The sequence below is a fragment of the Pseudorasbora parva genome, chromosome 17 (genome assembly GCF_024679245.1).
Source record: "Pseudorasbora parva isolate DD20220531a chromosome 17, ASM2467924v1, whole genome shotgun sequence".
NCBI classification, from domain to species: Eukaryota; Metazoa; Chordata; class Actinopteri; order Cypriniformes; family Gobionidae; genus Pseudorasbora; species Pseudorasbora parva.
Window position 1 is genome coordinate 6,163,556 of NC_090188.1, and position 18,834 is coordinate 6,182,389.

The 18,834-nt window shown below is 36.0% G+C and overlaps 1 protein-coding gene across 1 annotated transcript; it reads right to left on the bottom strand.

Moving 5' to 3' along the window:
* Positions 1-7,563: 7,563 nt before the first annotated feature.
* Positions 7,564-18,402, bottom strand: bsdc1 (BSD domain containing 1). The gene is made up of 11 exons (XM_067421253.1): positions 18,306-18,402; positions 17,572-17,629; positions 16,796-16,912; positions 16,490-16,657; positions 15,681-15,735; positions 14,563-14,678; positions 14,390-14,458; positions 11,886-11,973; positions 11,295-11,714; positions 9,198-9,301; positions 7,564-8,084 (listed from the first exon to the last, which is right to left on the bottom strand). Exons 1-11 carry the CDS (start codon positions 18,320-18,322, stop codon positions 8,052-8,054), a joined length of 1,245 nt encoding a protein of 414 aa, XP_067277354.1. The 5' UTR covers positions 18,323-18,402; the 3' UTR covers positions 7,564-8,051.
* Between the last annotated feature and the right edge of the window lie 432 nt (positions 18,403-18,834).

Below are 18,834 nucleotides of genomic sequence, written 5' to 3' on the forward strand. Positions count from 1 at the left end.
GGAATTTACATAAACCCTGCTAACACACAACAAAGGGGGTGAGATTACTCAAGTTTCAATGCCTGTCTAGATGAGCTAATCAGAGCTGCTAACTAGGCTGACATTTTTTCGTGAATCCCGTGGGTCACGGAAGCAAAATCACTATTAATCACATGACTGGGACTGGAGAGAAAAATTCAGTGGGAGTGATTTACATGGAATGCAATGTGTGTGCATTGTTTAAGATGGTTTTAAGTTGAATAAAATTATAAAACTACATTTTAGATTTTACAGAATTTTTTACTGTAACTGACAGATTCCGGCCCAAAAAAACACAACACGGAAGTGAGACGGAACGGAACGGGAGTCATTCTTCTGGGATTGAGACAGGATTTTCATGGGATAAGAATGGGACAGGATTTTTTTGTGGGAGTGTGACAGAAGAGGTTTGAAAATCCACTCCCGACCCTTGTCACCCTCTACTGCTAACTGGAGTTTTTGAAACTCCGCCCCATGAGCAGCAGCTAATTTGCATTTAAAGGGACACGAAAACAGCACATTTTTGCTCACCCTCAAAATGATCAATGGGATATTTTGAGATAAAACTGCACATACACACTCGGGGGACATCATAGACTTTGATGATTTCATAGATTTTATCATAGATTTTACATCTTGTAACAAGGGGCAATCGACCACCCTTTTAAGAGTGTTTCAAAGTTGAGTTTTTACTTAATTTGTTTTAAAAAAAAAAAAAAAAAAGAAGTGCATTAAGCATATTTAAAATGTTTTTCTCATAAATTACCAACATGGAGTATAGCTAGAAACCATGTAAACCCATCTAGAACCATCAGACGCTGGCTTTAGCTGGATTCTGTCACCACGGTTATGTGTGCAAGTTGATTTTGATAAGAAATATTGAGCCCAATAAGGTGGCATTAAAAATATAGCAACAGATTTTCTGTAAAACGCTTGTAACGCTCTCCATTACTGACAGAGCAGAGAAAGGGAGGACACAGCTCAATTCTACAGTCTGTCTCAGGAATACAGATTACGCAAATGGAATAAAGACGAGGAACATTGTTTCTATGGTAACCGTCCTCCCAGTCTTATCCGAGGGTCTGACTACAGTGCCTCCCAGTTTGGAGCTTTTATCTTCTTTTTTCTCTCTCGATAAAAGAACATGGACCACCTGGAGGGAGAGCAGACTAGTTAGTGACTGAAGCAGTGAGCTAAAAACAGGGTTCCCACAATTCACTTGTGATTACTGGATTTTTTTTTATAATTTTTTTCCAATTCGTACAATGAGCAACTGAAGTTGTAAGAAGCACATTTGACATCTAGACGGCAACAGCAGCTTTTAAACGTAATGACAACACAGCACAAGCGATGCCAAACCGATGGAGAAAATCACAGGCTGCCCTCTGCGAGCTCTCAGCGGTGCCAAGCCACACAAGCACAGATCTCTGCCACGTTTTCTACCGCACACACTCATTATACCTAAAGCAAACGCTGGCAATGGCACGACAGGTAAATGAAGCACAGAAGATGCCAACCACTGCAAACACAAACGAGATGCAGAGCAGAAGTGTGTGTGTCACTGCAGTCAAATCTGACTAAATGTTACTGGGACATATTTTAGCCTCGCTCTGAACATTTTAGATGTGATTATCTTGTGAAGGCAAGGCAAGTTATATTTATTTATATAGCACATTTCATACACAATGGCAATTCAAAGTGCTTAACATAGAACATTTATTAAAATAGTGATAACATGCATAAGAAATAAGAATACCATGTGTAAGAATTAAAAATAAAAACAAGGATCATTAAAACAGTTGTAAAGAAAAATAAGATTTAAAACATTGACAAAATATAAGAATAAAATGGTGGTAAATGGATCCCTATCTGCCTGATTCTCTAAATTCGGGCACCCCTATCTGAGATGGAAGAGATGGAGCAGGTTCACAATCCTGGACCTTACAAGTGGGTCGAAGACGGGCTTCTGTAGGGGACGTTACCTGTGCCCCGCAGGGCCTCCCCTTTCAAGTCATAATGATGGGATAAAAATTCAAAATTATAAGAAACTAATTATGGCATAAGAAATTGAAATTTACATTACGTCAAAATTATTTAAATTAAGCTTTTTATGTTATATGTATGATTTTTTTTGTATCACATTAAATTGACTTTTTATCTCATTAATGATTTAGAAAGCCATAATTCCAACTCATAAATATGATTTATGTCAACATTTGGAGAACTAAATATTTATGAAGTTGGAATCAGCAGTCATAATTAAGAGTTTATTTTTGTCATTTTTGATTATATATATATATATATATATATATATATATATATATATATATATATATATATATATATATATATATATATATATATATATATATATATATATATATATATATATAAAATTATTATTATCTTTTATGTCAAAATTTTGATTTTTTAAAATCTTATAATTGCTTTGAATGCCACAATTCAGATTTGTTCATCTCCAATATAACTTTAAAATTGACAGTCATAATTATGAAAAATCCAATTTTTGTCATATTTATGAAGCTTTATCTTTTTATTTTGACTTTTTATCTTAGAATTATGCCATCATTCCGACTTTATCTCATAAATGATATTCATGTCAAAATTGAGAAATTAAGTAATATTTATGACATAAGTTAAAATTGACAGTCATAGTTAGTCATAATTATGAAAAAAGTTATATTTCTGTCCTTTTTCTCTCGTTATTTTGACTTTGTTGCATATTTATGACGTAGAAAGCCATAATTCCAACTCATAAATATGAGAAACTAAGTCATAGTTGAAATTGTCAGACCTTAGTCATAATTATTTTTTGTCATATTTTACTCATCTCCTTATTTTGACTATTTATCTTATTAGTGACCATTTATCCAACATATAACTTTTAAGTCAATTTAGAAACAAAACTGAGATTGACAAAATTAAATATTTCATATTTTAAATACCTCATATTTCATTATTTTGACTTCTTAGAATGCCATAATATAGAATTTCTATCCCATAAATATGACATTTATGCCAAAAATGTGTCATATTTAAGACATGTTGAAACTGACGATCATGATTTGTTATAAAAAAATGTTTGTCATTTGACTTTATATCTAATTATTTATGAGATGTAAACATCTTAATTATTGAAAAGTAATTCATAATTGTAAGATAACATTTTGAAGAAACTAATTCACAAGTGGCAGAAATTGGCTTCCATATTTTTGCAACGAGCTCAGAGAAATGTATTTTTAATGTCGTTTAGGTTTTGATAAAGTTCAATATAACAACGTTATTTTTTTTTAACATGTTTATCACATTGTTAGTTTAGCACCCTATCATCATACTCTTTATATTGCAGGCAGGACTGCTTTATGTTTTTTACACATCAAAGGAACATGGAGTAATGTGAAAATGGCGAGCAATACCCATAGGTTTTGGAGACTCAGATGTCTTTGTCCCTTTAAACTTTGATCAACCCTCCGACAGTAGTGAATGCTGGGAGATGTGAAGTGTCCCAGCTAAAAGAACAATAACAGGCCAACATCAGCAGCATTCAGACAGAAACACTTCACACACTCACGATCTGAAGAGCGGTCAGGTGTGTGTGTGTGTGTGAGAGAGAGAGAGTGAGAAACAGTGAAGGACTCTTCAGGGTAAAACACACGAGGAGCCTGAAGTAACTGAAAAGCTTTCAGACTGACAGGAAAGTTAAAGAGTGATGAGGAGTGTTCATTAAGAATCTCATTATTTTTAATTGGCTTGGTTAAATGTATAGGAATGGGATAATGAGCCATCACGCCTCTTCCTGTTTCTTTCTCTTTGTCAATATCTTTCCAGCTCACTACAGCCCAAATACAAAATCTAACTTCCTCAAAACAAGGAAACATTTCCACAGAACACCGCAGTGATGTTTCTTTAACATACTGGTTAGGGTTTGCTCTAAACCTTCTTCTGAAATGAATTCAGCTCAAACCACTTATGTACAGTCGACCAGACTTTTGCAAACTTCATAATTTTAAGCTTTTGATTAACATTCAAACACTCAAATTTTGATTTTCATATTATATGCAATAGTGATACTGAATTATTGTTGGTTTTTTTTCTTTCTTGCAACTGTTGAAACAACCACCTTTACGGTTTTGCAAATGTCTATTACTTTTTGTAAATACCTGCTACTAAAATGCGAAGTATACAACAGTATCCCACAATGCAATTTTTTCACTAGACAGTTAACCACTACTCTTTTGTTTTATCTCTTTCAAAAGTGAAAGAATTTTACACAAAATAAGATTAAAAAAATGCAAATGAGCTATTTCTGAGATGACTGTATGCCAATCACTGGATTAGACATGTATTATAGCGATGCCCTCTGACAACACTTGTATTACTGTTTTTAATTTTAGCACTTTACTGTACTTTTTTTTTTTTACATAAAGCATACAGTACATGAAGCAACAGGACAACAGAGCCAGAGTATGCAAAACAGCAAATTTCTGAATTAACCATCAACCACCATGCCATAACTTCAAAACCAAGGGGAAAAAATATTAAAATCACTTTCCTAAATGACTAAAAAGCTGCTTGTGGAAAGGATATATACTGTTCTGCATGGTACAACCAATGGTTTTAAACCCGCAGGTTTGGTTCAAGTCTGCCATCTGCTGTCCTCAAAAGAAACTAGCATGTTTAAAATGTATGCCATCCAATATCAGCATTGATTAAAATAACTGAAATTATGAGGCGTGTTCTGTTTTTTTTTAATGCTTAAAGATGTTTTTCTAACACTTTACATTAAGGTTCCTTTTGTAAAGGATTTGTGTTTGTTAATGACTAAGTCATTTAGAAATACATCATAAATTATTGATGAGCAGTTATAACTTTGAATAAAAAGGGCACCTTTAACACAATACCTGCCAAATAGTGAGAAATGCTTAATAAATGTATTTATTCACATTTATTTCACTCAAAAACAGATTCCTGATTTAGCAAAAATTGTCCAAATTTTAAATGGTTCACTTAACATTAAGGTTCACTTTTACAGGATATTAATGTTTGTAAGAAATGAAAAAATGGTTCACAGGTGTCCACCCTACGGTTCACAGGTAACTAATACCGGATTGTTTTTTATTGTTGCTATTATTATTAATTAGTTATGGCTATGGTCTTTTTTTTTTCTTCTAAAAATAAAGTTTGATAATCTTGATAAGAAATCAGTTTTATACATTTTTGTGGATAGGCATCATGACCTTTTTAGTATCATGGGTAAGCAACATACAAACAAAAGTGACCCAAGTCCTGAGATATTAATGAGAGCACCACAAATACAACACCATTCAGTCCCTCGATTATAGTCAAGTTCTGCTTTATCAGGAAATAAATCAGAAATTGGTTTTGAGTGAATAATTGTGAATAAATCTATTAGCATTTATAACATGCAAGTTAAAGATGGGTAACTATTTGGCAGGTATTGCGTTCAAGTCGCCATGTTTAATCATGCAGTTATAATGGTCAATTAATTATTTATAATGCATTTGTAAATTACTTATTAGTCTTATTGACTTATTAACAAACACCGTTATAAACCCTTTACAAAGGGAACTTTAATGTAAAGTGTTACCGATGTTTTTCCTGAAGACAAATTTAGATCATCTTGTTTTTACAGAGAATGGGATTATGAACATGACCCTTCCCAATAATACTAACGCAATTTATCAGTTCGATAAATTTATGAATAAAAAAGCTATCTCCACGTTGCTTTTACAACATTTCAAATCTCTCAGTTCTCACCATCTCAGAAAAGCCAAACCAGTTTTGATTCTGGTTATATTACGATCTCTGTCGCATTCATTCTGCCAGCGACTCGGCATATTTTTTTTTAAAACAGCGATTCTCTGGAGGTTGGAGATTTAGCTGCTCCACGTCAATCTTTCCAGTTCATTGTGAGAACTAACTAATGACAAAGCCTGGCAACTTTACTCTATTCCAAGCCTGCAGCACCCCTCTCAGAAACTGAAGCCTCCGCGCCTCGATCGCCCCCCGGTGACCGGTCCCAGTATAGTCGCCCCTCTGTGTTTTCTAATGGACGCGAGGCAAACTAAACAATAAAAATTCACTTCAAATATTTTTCCCCAAAGTTAGTTTATGTCATTGTAGGCAGTTATCATCACGATGATTTCATTTCAAGTGTTCGTTTTTAAAATAAGTTTAGTTTTACTTAGTTATTTGATGCTATGACGTCATGATTGACAGCTGAGATCGACGTCTTCTCTGAGTGAAGTTGTCACTGAGGCACTAACGGACTTTTTTCGGGATTTTTGGGAGCAGATTGGAGCTTTAAATTCTACATTTCCATAACTGTTTATTTCACACCAACATAATTAATTGTTCTGCATCTGTGAGCGTGTGGGCAGGCTTTGATATCGCGGCTCTACTTCCTGCTCTCTACTGCGCAACTCAGTCCCAAGATGTCAAGGCCGTGGCAGGGCTCTGGTCAGCGGAAACGGATGAAGTCACGTCGTCCATTTTTTCTTTACTCGCGAGACAGCACAGGCGAGTGACATATGCATGTAATTAACCGCAAAAACCATCACGACAGATCTAAAATAAAACAAATAGGCTTTCCATGATGAATTAGTTGTATCTTTAAAAAAAAAAGTTTATATTCTGACAAAAAAAAAAGTCTAAGTCTAACCCATTGTGAAAAATGTACTGATTGTTTTTCCATGCAATTACAATTAATGGAGACTGTAAATGTCAAGCCCCCCAAAAATAATTAGAAGCATCATAAAAGTAGCGCATATGAGTTGTGTGTTATATGCTAAGTATTCAAAACTTATATCATGTACAATAGAGTACAATGCAACATTTGTTAAAAATAAAAATAAACAGCTATTAAAGCAAATCACCAATTTGCATGATATTGCTTTTAATGGTGATGTTCATTGGAAAAATAGAGGACAATATAATTGTAAAAAGTATTGACAGTTTGAGACCCGTTTTTCAAATATTATCAGCAGATTATAATTGAAGTAAAGGTCTAGAGAAAGCATGCAAGATATGTTGTATTCAGCAAAAGATGAGCCTCACCTTAAAACTAGATGCCTAAAATATTGGCCCGCAGTAATAATGATACAAAGTGTTTTTAAAGTGACAAATAAATGACAACACAAATGACCTTTAAATTACCTAAAGTAAACCATGTAACCCATGATCACCTGGATGTAATTCTGAGCACAGATATCACATTTACTATTTCAGACTATAATATGAAACTATGAAGACGAGGGCAGGAAAATAAAGTGGACATCACAGGAAACAACAGGTGCATTTAGTGAAATCACTTTTTTTTGTAACTTTAGCATGACATTTTTTTCCCCATTCCACACTAAACACTAAACAAGGCCATAGAGCATCAGCAGGACGAATGAAGCATCTCTCCATTCCCATTCCCAATGCTAGAATAACTTGCATACGATTAAACATGTTAGTATTTCAAGAGAAGCTAGGTTAAAAAAAAGAAGCCAGAGACCTATATGCCAGAAAAAAAGAAACATAAATATATATTTTAATGTGAAAGATTATTTTCTAATCCTATAAGAATGATGAACAGCTTAATAGATTACAGCTAATCAGGAGCCCTGGCAATTAATGTGAAATCTCCAAAGAAGAATAACATTAATGTACATACGGCAGGTACAAATGGCATTGCGGGATGACCTCTCCTCATTAACTGATACGTGCTTTCTCTGAACAGTCTTAGTGTTTCATTTTTAGGAGAGCCAGAGCAAAAGCAGATCACCCCTTCACCAGCTCTGATTAGAGAACACACTACAGATGGCCGCTTAATGGACATGTGTTAAGCTAGCATGTAAATTTCATTCGCAGGAGGAGACCCGCTCAATGGACTGGTTGAATGAGCAGGTGTGGCTGTAGACTAGGAGTTAAATACATTAAGCATGGTTCACTTTGGGTACAGCAGCGTCTCGCGTCGATTTCGGGCCAGAATTCCCTCCGCCAGATTCTCACTCCCAGCTCTCCCAGTCCTCATCTTCCAACTGGTGAAGAGATAAAATAATGAGAACCGAATGTATTACTATATACCTGGTATTAACATTCATCTCAGTGACCAGATCATAAATGGACAGCGACATCCAATATATTTTATGATCGGTTAGATATGCATATTATCACATTGCACTGTGTAAATGCTTTATTTATCCTGATGTGTCACGTCAATGATTTAAGCAAGAACTTCAAACTAATCATTTTTGCCTAGGGTAAAGGCATCTACCAACCATACATTATGGAGCTCAGCAGGAACTCGACTAAGATATGTTTGTGATGAAGCTAAAATGTTGTAAATAAAAAATAAATTAATAAAAAGTTAAATAGGATAAATAATAAGAAAAAGGAAGCTTGAAACATCCTTGGATTTCTGATTTCTTGTCCATTGACAGTCAAAAAATAAATGGATATTATTCTATATTTGGGATGGACGATATGACCAAAATCTAATTTCTATTTACACTATATAAAAAGAGCAGTATTTTATTTGCAATGAATGTAAATAGTAGTTAGGTGCCAATTATAAATAGTGGCAGATACTATTTGCACCTTTGTGTTGTTGCATTCAATATGCAACAATAACAGGGTGTAAATTATTATATTTAATAAAATTATTAAATGGATGCTGCCTTATTGGGACAATAAAGCCTACACCTATCCCCAACCCTAACCAATAAATACTTCATTATTAAATACGTTAGACACCATTTCCACTTTTCAAATATTGTCTTTATTTTTATTGAAAATAAAACCCTTTCTGATCTGATATGTGTTTAGAAACGGGAGTAGAGCACGTTCAGCAAAAGGTGTCGTAACAATATATCACACAATATAGTTTTTTTGTTGTTATTAAAAATAATAAAGGAGCAAATTACAAACAAGGGGACCAATACAATATAGCAAAAATATAAATTAAAAGTAATTTAAAAAAAAGTCAATATTTCTGAGCATATATTTACATAGTGATATACATGATATCACCACAATATATACCATCATACCACCCAGCCCTATTCTTTATTAATCTATATTATTATTCTGTACTGTTCCTAAACACGGTATAAGGGTTTCTAGTTTATGGTTAACTTTCGGGAAGAACAAACCTGTTCTGTTGCGTCTATTTTAGACAAAGCCATCTGAACCTCCTCCTCTGTCATATCCAGATCAAAATCCTTCTCCCAGTCTTCACTCACATCTGTACTCGAACCTACATGTGTAAATACACACAGCACAGACATTACCTCAGCATTCAAGATCTCTTAACCTCACCAAGGCTGCATTTATTTGATCAAAAATATAGTAAAAACATATTTCAGAATATTACTAATTGAAAATAACTTTCTATTTGAATATATTTAAAAATGTAATTTATTCCTGTGTATCTTCAGCATCATTACTCCAGTCTTCAGTGTCACATGATCCTTCAGAAATCATTCTAATATGAGGATTTGATGCTTAAGAAACATTTACTATAATTATCAATGTTGAAAACTGTTTTTTTCAGGATTCTTTGACAAATAATGTTTTTTTGTTTGTTTGAAATATAAATCCTTTGATATATTATAAATGTCTTTAATGTCTCTTATCAAATGTATCATGCTGAATACAAGTATTCATTTCTTTAACTGATGTGTGAGTTGATGAATGTTTATATGTGAATAAAAACATAAATTAAATCTGTTCATCATATGAAACGTTATGGATCCGTTTTACGATCACTATGAACTTTTTGAAGCATCAAAGTGGTAGTTGCATAGCTGTCAATGGAGGGACAGAAATCTCTAAGATTTCATCAAAAAGATGTTGTATTTTTTTTAATTAAGACGAACGAAAGTCTTGCGGTTTTGAAACAACATGAGGGCAAGTAATTAATGAAAGAATTTTCTTTTTTGGGTGAACTAGCCCAGTAATTGAATTGGAACAGATCAATTTAAGCGTTTACAGACAGGGCGCCATCTTGAAAAACAGTCTTGACCAGTCAAGTCAGGGACGCTGCGATAAGTGAGCTGATCGATAGGAATTAAGTTTGTGAAATCTAATTACATGGAAATGCATGAATTATATCTGTTTATTAAAATATATGGTTGACTAACTACAAGGGAAGAAGGTGTCCCATATGAGATTCCAAGTCACAGTTCATCACTTAGCACAGCGTTCGTGGCTCGACTCGTCGAGACCTTTTTCCAAGATGGCGCCTGTCTGTAAACGCATAATGTACTGTCTTTATAAAGTATCCTCTTATTAAACTGTTTGTACCATAGACCGTAAAAAAATATGGACGACTCGACATCATCCGTTTCCGCTTGTCAGATTTGAAGCTTTCAGGCGGCCTTGCACGGCGCGGACATCTTGGGACCGAGTCTGCGCAGTAGCGATTTCGGGACCGGAGTTGCGCAGTAGAGCGCAGGAAGTAGAGCAGGAAGTACAGCCACGATTTCAAAAGCCCGCCCACACTCTCGCAGATGCAGAACAATTAATTATGTTGGTGTGAAATAAACAGTTATGGAAATGTAGAAATTAAAGCTAAAGATCTAATCTGCTCCCAAAAATTTAGAAAAAAGTCCGTTAGTGCCTCAGTGACAACTTCACTCAGAGAAGACGTCAGTCTCAGCTGTCAATCATGACGTCACACCCCCCGTTTTTATAGCATCAAATAACTAACTCAAAGTAAACTTATTTTTAAAACGAACACCTGAAATGAAATCATCGTGATGATAACTGCCTTCAGTGACATACACTAACTTTGGGGAACATTTTTTGAAGTGTAATTTTATTATTTAGTTTGCCTCGCGTCCATTAGAAAACACAGAGGGGCGGCTATACTGGGACCGGTCACCGGGGGGCGATCGAGGCGCGAAAGCTTCAGTAAATGAGAGGGAGACTGCAGGCTTGGTTTGTACACTTACAAAGTTCTCAATGCTATGGTTTGCATGTAGGGACCCTCATTATGCTACCGTGTTAGTGTGAGACTATTTTGAGCCTTGTTAGTGGTATTAACTAGTGATTTAATTTTACTTATCCTAAGCCCCATACACTAGCGTTATAAGCAAATCTGTTTTTAGAGATAAACCTCTTTACATTCGATTTCATGAAAATGCATCCCAGAGAACGATCTACTCAGTAACCGTGTGTGTATTACCCCTAGGTTCATTATTCACCGGAGTTGTCCTTTAACCCTTCTGTTGTTTCCTCTCTCTCACCTTTTTTGCCGTTATTGGAGGGGGTGGATTTGCCGCTGTCTGAGTTGAGCTCAAACACTCGGAGGTCTTGAACTACTTCCTCTCTGGCGGGCTCTTCACGCTGCGAGGGTCGCTCCTCTGGAAATGTCTCCTGTAGACCGGCCTCTGAGAGTTTCTGACAGACCTCGTCCGCAGCGGGCGACATCTGCGTGACTCTGATGGTGACGGAGTCCGCTTGATTCTCGATCTGGGTGGGCAAACTGACGCTGTCACTGCTTACGGAGGGGGTGACGTCAGATGCTACGTTGCTGGGGGAAACCACCACTTGAGGGGGCGAGGAGCTTTCAGGGGAGGCCTCCATCATTACCGCAGGGACACGCGCCTCTTCCACAGGGGGCGTGAAATCTAAGCGAGATGAAGACGTGGCCCCGAGAAACTCACCTACAGAAAGAGAGAGAAAAGATGGCGATAAAGGAACACAAATGGACAAGGCAGATGGACGGCTCACAAAGTTTTGGAACAGACACAAAGGTCAAGCTAGTCAACATGCTTGACACTTTCCAATAACAATTCAAACTGAATGGCTTTAAATTCTGCATATTTTGGCCAAACCTTCTTCGTCCTCTTCCTCCCAGCCAAGACTCTCAGAATGAGACGTTCGCTCTGCTCTCTGCTTTAACGCTACCCTCCTGGCCTCATCCTAAAACACACACACACACATTTTATGATATATAAAATGTTTTGTGCCATTATATGAATATAGTCATGTTGAAGAGAGCAGTGCACCCCCTAAAGCAGCAACTATATTCACAATGCAGAGCATTGTTTTAAGAACATATTACACAATATATACAATAATGACAATTAAAACCAAGCATATTAATTAATATTCTTCTACTAGACAATATAGAGCCTGGAATCTTTTATTGACTAATTACCTTTCTTCACAACGGTGAGTAAATTATGACAGATTTTCATTTATAAGTGAACTATCCCTTCAAATAAAACAGCCACTTATTGTACACCACATTACTGTAAAGTCACAAACAGAAAATGTTCATCCATTTGATGCGATTTATTTTTGTGTATTCAGTTATTAATGTGTTGAAGACACAAACGCAACTGTGTTTAGTAGATTTGGTGGACATTTAAAAACTTTTTTTCTCTATCCTGTCAACAACTAATGTTTTAATACAGTTCTTGAATCACATTCTTCATTCTGGTTGGTTAATATATCTTCCAGTGTGGATAAAAAAACCCCAAATGTAATTGTCATAATTACAGTCGAAATACCAGAAGAAATATTTTAACCTATATGGGGCTTTTGATTATTGTGCTTGACAATGTGTGGTCTACAAATTAAACCGACTGAGAACAACTTGCCTACACACAGACTGGAAACCTACTGTAGATACACACTCTGACCAGCAGATGGCACTACCATGTTAAAGATTAACTCACTGAATGTGTGTCTTTGATGGCACACCTAAAACAAATATATATAGTAAAGTGTTTCACACCATTCAGTGCTGTGGCCCCGAAACTCTGGAATTCCTTCCCTCTTTCTCTGCACGACACTGGTTACTATATCCTCATTAAAATCTCAACTAAAAGCATATCTTTTCTTAAGCCCCGTTTCCACCAAAATTACCCGGAACTATTTGTACCAGGAACTTTTTTACAGGAACTTTTCTCCCCCCCAGACCTGCAGCTGTCTGCGTTTCGACCGCGATAAAGTTCCGAGAAGATTAGGCAAATTAGTCCGGTGATGTAGGACTGCGCGCGACTGTTCCTCCAAATCAGTGAAGGACAGTAATCATTTGTGTGTGTACCGATTGAAAGATTTAGTGATCTGTTTACATGAGACGTTATCTAAACCGATCTGGTGTTTACATGTGATGACTTTCAATCGCAATCATTTTGTCACATGCAGTTTGTCTGCCGCACCAAAAATGTCAACGCTGTTTTCTCCAGCAGCTGGAGTGTGTTGACTGTAGCCATAGCAACTCTTAACGGCCACCAGGACTAATACAGTATTATTTATAGCTATTTGTTGTAAAGTGTAATAATCATCTCAGAAAAAAAAATCTTCTGTCAGGCGCAGTTAAAGTAAAAACTGCCTGGGGCAATATATGCTGTGTCATTACTCCAACATTATCTTCATAACTTACGAAATAAAAAGTTTAGCCCTCAGAAAAATGTACTTTCCTCTCTTGTCAACATGAGCGCGGCGCGCGCCGTCACGTCATGTAAGGACACACACTTAAAAGTAATCGGTCAGGTCGTTTACATGGTGAAAAAAAATTAATAACGAGTATGGAAGAGATTCAAGCTTTGCTGCTTTTGCTGGTTATGTATAGGTTTACTAAAGAGGTAATTAACAATGACAGAAAAGAGCACTAATATGCAGATTCAGCAGCATGCAGCTGCAGCATATTCAGAAAGCTTGTAAAGCTAGATTTAAAATGACAATGTATATTATTATCAGCTATTACGGACATTAAACGTGAGATGGCTGAGACGACCGCGCGCCACCAGACAGAGAGCAAAGACTGATATTTACTGAACGCAGAACGAACCTCGCAAAAGACTTTTAAAAATGCCGGTTGAACTGCGTGAGCTCAACCAATCAGCATGTTCAGCGCCCAAGTCCCGCCCTCGAAAGTTCCTGAACTTTGAAAAAGTACTACCTCGCGAGCAGGGCCGTTTGGAGGGGGAAATATTTACCCGGAACTTCAATTTTACCCTGGTTCCTGCGGTCTAAACACACGAAGTACCACCCAAAGTTCCTAGTTCCTGGGTAAAGTTCCTGTGGTGGAAACGGGGCTTTACAGTATTTCCAATCCTCCTCTGCTTAGAGTTGTTTTTCTCTTCTGTATATTTGTGCGTTTATGTTCCACATTGTATATGTATGTGTTTGTTGTCCAGCGACCTTGATCTTGGAAAAGGGGCTATATAAATAAAACTTATTATTAAAACGTATTAAAGAAAGTGTTGTGCTGGTAAGTATCCTGTGACTCATAATGATGACATTGTGTTGTTTGAGCGTCTGAGCTGTGTGTGTTCAGATAAGCTTATAATCCTGATTTCTCACAGACAAGGATCTGCTGCTGTACCTGCTCCAACTGGAACACTTTATAGAAGTATCGCTGCCAGAACTCTGAATGAGCCACTGCTGCCGGCACCTGACATGGAAAGAATCAAGTAAATAGTTATGTGGAATAATGTAACCAGACAAAAATCAGATGGTCAGTAAGAATGTAAAGTAAAGGAGGATGAAGAATCATACCATTTTAGTATAAAGAGCTCTTATGGCAGGACTGTTGACCAGCAGCTCAGAGATCTCTGCCTTCCTCTCTTCTAACATGAAACCGGAGAGCCAGGAATCAAACTGTTGTGGAGGGCCTGGAAAGACAAAATACATGGAATTAGGGCTGGGCACAAATTTCACAATTCGATTCAACTTCAATTCACAAGCTTGCAATCTGATTTGGTTCAATATAGATTAATTGGGGCCAATCAGAAACAGAACATGCCACATTTCCTCAAGAAAAAAACATGAACTAATGCTGTAAACTATACAGTTGGTACGTCACTATAATATTAAAGTTAAAATCGAATAGATTTGTTGGCTACTTGCCTACTAGATTGTGCATAAGGATTTTTTTTATAATAACGTAAGAATTATATATTTTTAATGACAATTATGTTTCTACCCTTTTTTAAGTATGATCATTTAAACTGGCTGCTATAAAATCATGACTTAACCATGATTTATTCAAAAGTACATTCAATAATAAAGAACATGTTAATTAAAATAAAATGAATACACAATAGAGTGCATAGTTAACAAACCCTCCTCTCTAAAGTTACATTTTCTAGCTGACTAACAAGTTTATGGCCACTTTTCTGAGGTAAATGTAATGTTACGTCACATTGTTCACAAGCTGTTTTATTGACGTCTTTCTAGAGTTGAAACAGTTAGATTCAATCAACTCTGTGATTACATGAGACATGATACAGAGTTTGGTAAGTTGTACTGTATCTTTTAACTTATCTTCAGATGTTTGTTCATGTTTATTTCATGCTGTAACCAGTAGTAGAGCAGAAGAGATGAGCAGATCAAGTGCGCTCTGCTTAAACTCAATGCGCTATTCAAATGCGCTTAAGCTGAAACTTTGTTTCATATCAGAATCTACAAAGTACAAAACTTATTGAGATTTATTGAATGAGAGGTGCTACAAAGTTCATATTTCATTAAATACAAACAGCATAGAAAGAAAGATCAATTCTTTAAGGAATTTAAGAATTTATATTAGTTCATCAAAATGAGCCCTAAACACATCAAACTCTTAACAACACAAGCATCCCTGCTTGAGAAAGAGAAAACATGAGGCACTGACATACCGTCTGGCTCATTGCAGTATGTAGCAGGGTCTGCTTGAAGACTGTAGAGTCGAGCCTGAGGAAAACACGTCATACAAAAACATGAAATACTGACACTCTACTGTGCTCTATCAACAAGGTTATGAAAACATGATTTCATTTAGCAAGTTATTCAACAAATTACATGCATTGTCACGGCAGTGTTGGAACAATAATAAAAACACAATGAACCTCATCATATATCGTCTCACACACACACACACACACACACACACACACACACACACACACACAAGCCGTGTTTCCGCCACAGGAACTTTCCTCAGGAACTATAGACTTAGGGGTGCTACTCTTGGTGTTTCGACCCCATGGACCAGGGTCTAAATTAAGTTACGGGTAAATATTTTCCCCTCAAAACGGCCCTGCTCGCGAGGCAGTACTTCTTCAAAGTTCAGGAACTTTCGGGGGTGAGACTTGGGTGCTGAACATGCTGATAGGTTGAGTTCCCACAGCATTTTGATTGGTCGACTCGGCGCAGCATTTTTTTTTCAACCACATATTTGTGGTGCGTGCAGTAAGAGTAGTTTGCTATTCGAATCAACAATGGAGTTTTAAAAAATGACCGATGGGCAGACGTCGAGGTTCAGGCTTTATTAAATTTATTTGCAAAGGATGAAATCCAATCTTCACAGTACTTCAGACCGTGATGGAAACGTAGACAGCAACAGATCTCGGGGAAAAAAAGAGTTTCTGGGACAAACTGTTCAGAGTAATTTTGGTGGAAACGGGGCTATATAGTGTGTAATATATATATATATAATTTGGCTCACCTTGCCGCTGTCATACACCTCTGTTGTGCCTGAAGGAGTGGCCACTAGCGTGATGACATCACAGTCAATGGTCATGTCTTGCGGAGGGGCCAAAGTGTCTGTGATCACACCCAGTATATTTGAAAGGCCCTTCTTCACCTTTTCCGTGGCGTCTGATGAACCTTCAACCTAAAAAAAAAAAAGGTTATAACCTATAATCTACATAAACAACCCTAAGATATGGTATATCTACTCTTAGCACTAAAGACCAAACACTATACAATTAACATTGTTTTGGTGTACTGTAATGTAAAACGGTTTCCTTACGGCCAATTTGCTCTTAACGGCATTTGCTGTCGCAACAATGGAGCATGTTGTGTCATGTTGGACCACACTGGAGAATTCTGTCAGGTCCCGTTTGATAAACTCATATGCCTCTGCTGACTGTTGAGGAAACAGAATGAAAAAATGTATATTATATATGTAAATAAAAATTAAATGTTCAATACATATTCATTTTATGAATACTAATATTAATTTAAAATATGATATTCAGATGAATAAACATTAAACATTTTATATAAATATTTATTTAAATGCATATACTAATACAAGTGCAGGGCTGATGTATGGTTTGTTAGGACAGGACAATATTTGGATGAGATATAACTATTTGAAAATCTGGAATCTGAGGGTGCAAAAAAATCTCAATATTTAGAAAATCTCCTTTAAAGTTATCCAAATTAAGCTCTTAGAAAGGCATACTACTAATAATAATACTTTTTAAAATGTATTTACGGTAGGAAACTAGATACAAAATATCTTCATGGAGCATGATATTTACTTAATGTCCTAATGATTTTTGACATAATCAAAAAATTTTGACCCATACAATGTGTAGTTGGCTATTGCCACAAATATGCCTGTGAGACTTATGACTGGGTTTGTGGTCCACGGTCACATATGTGTTCAAATACCTTATAAAAGTAAAATCTGCATAACAGGTCTATTTTAACACTGTTTGTAGCCAAAAATCAGTCATGGCTTTCCAAAACACACCAACATTTCAGGATTATCCATATAAAGTCTCAGATTTGCCTCACCTTGTCTTTGACGGTCTGGAAGCTTTGTGTCAGCCAGCCTCCCCACCATCCTCCTTCCCTGAAATTATCAGACATGACTCAAATGATTATTAATCATCAGACATGATATATTTGGGTGCATCCTGTTATGTAGCATCATTAGGAATTAAACTTGATTATTTGCAATATGGCAAGAAAATGAACAGGATGTGACTGACTGGCAACCAAAGTAATGAGGTTATTTACAATTTGAAAACAGAGATAAAAGTAGAACATGTAAATAATAATAATAATAATTTTTGATCTACGCCATATTTGAGGTGCTATAAATGCGGCATAGAAACGACTCATATAATCAGTAAATCATGTGTATGTGTGCGTGTGAAGTCTAACGTTAATAATTCTGGAACAATCTGCGACATAACGTTACGTTCATTTCGATTTCTGACCGTGTCGTTTCATTGCTCTACTGTGATATACATGATCTATGTTTTTTAAATGTTTATATGGGATGAATTTACATTATTATTACAATAATATTTTTCTTTCATGACTCCGTGATATTTTTGTAAACAAACCCGCCTGACTTCCTCCTTCACATCCGCCAATAAAACACATCATTTACAAAGATCACAGACATCTCTTTAATGCGGATACACTCTCTTTAGAGTGGAATTACTGTTTGTAAAATGCTCATGTATTATTTAAATCGTGCATTAAAATAAAACGTGAACATTTGTCTGCTGTAAACTTACCCGTCTGCCATCTTCATCGCATGACGACATCAGTGTGGCCTGAACTCTGACCTCAACAGCGCGTCAAAATAACATTCATAAACACCGCATGAAACATAATAAAGATGATTTACTAATGATTTTAAGAGTAATATAAACCAATTAATTGCGTTTAAATAGTGAACATGTGTTTGAATTAATGTGTTACAATATTTTGAAGTAACACTGCGGAGTAAGGCAACCGCGAAGGATCAAGATTCATGATGAAACGCGAAAACACCTGTCAATACACCGAAGGCCTGTAGGGGCAGTCAAGAGCAAACATTACACCGACTAATTTGCTTTGATCAAATAAACAATAAATAAATAAAGTACACTTGATATATTTCTTATATATATTTAGTACTATAAAATAAAATCGGACTTTGTAGCTAAGACAGTTAAAGACACATACACTAAAAGCTAATTATAAATATGTATCTGTGCGTGCGTGTATGTAGAGAGAGAGAGATAGCTTTTAATGTGTGTGTGTGTGTGTGTGTGTGTGTGT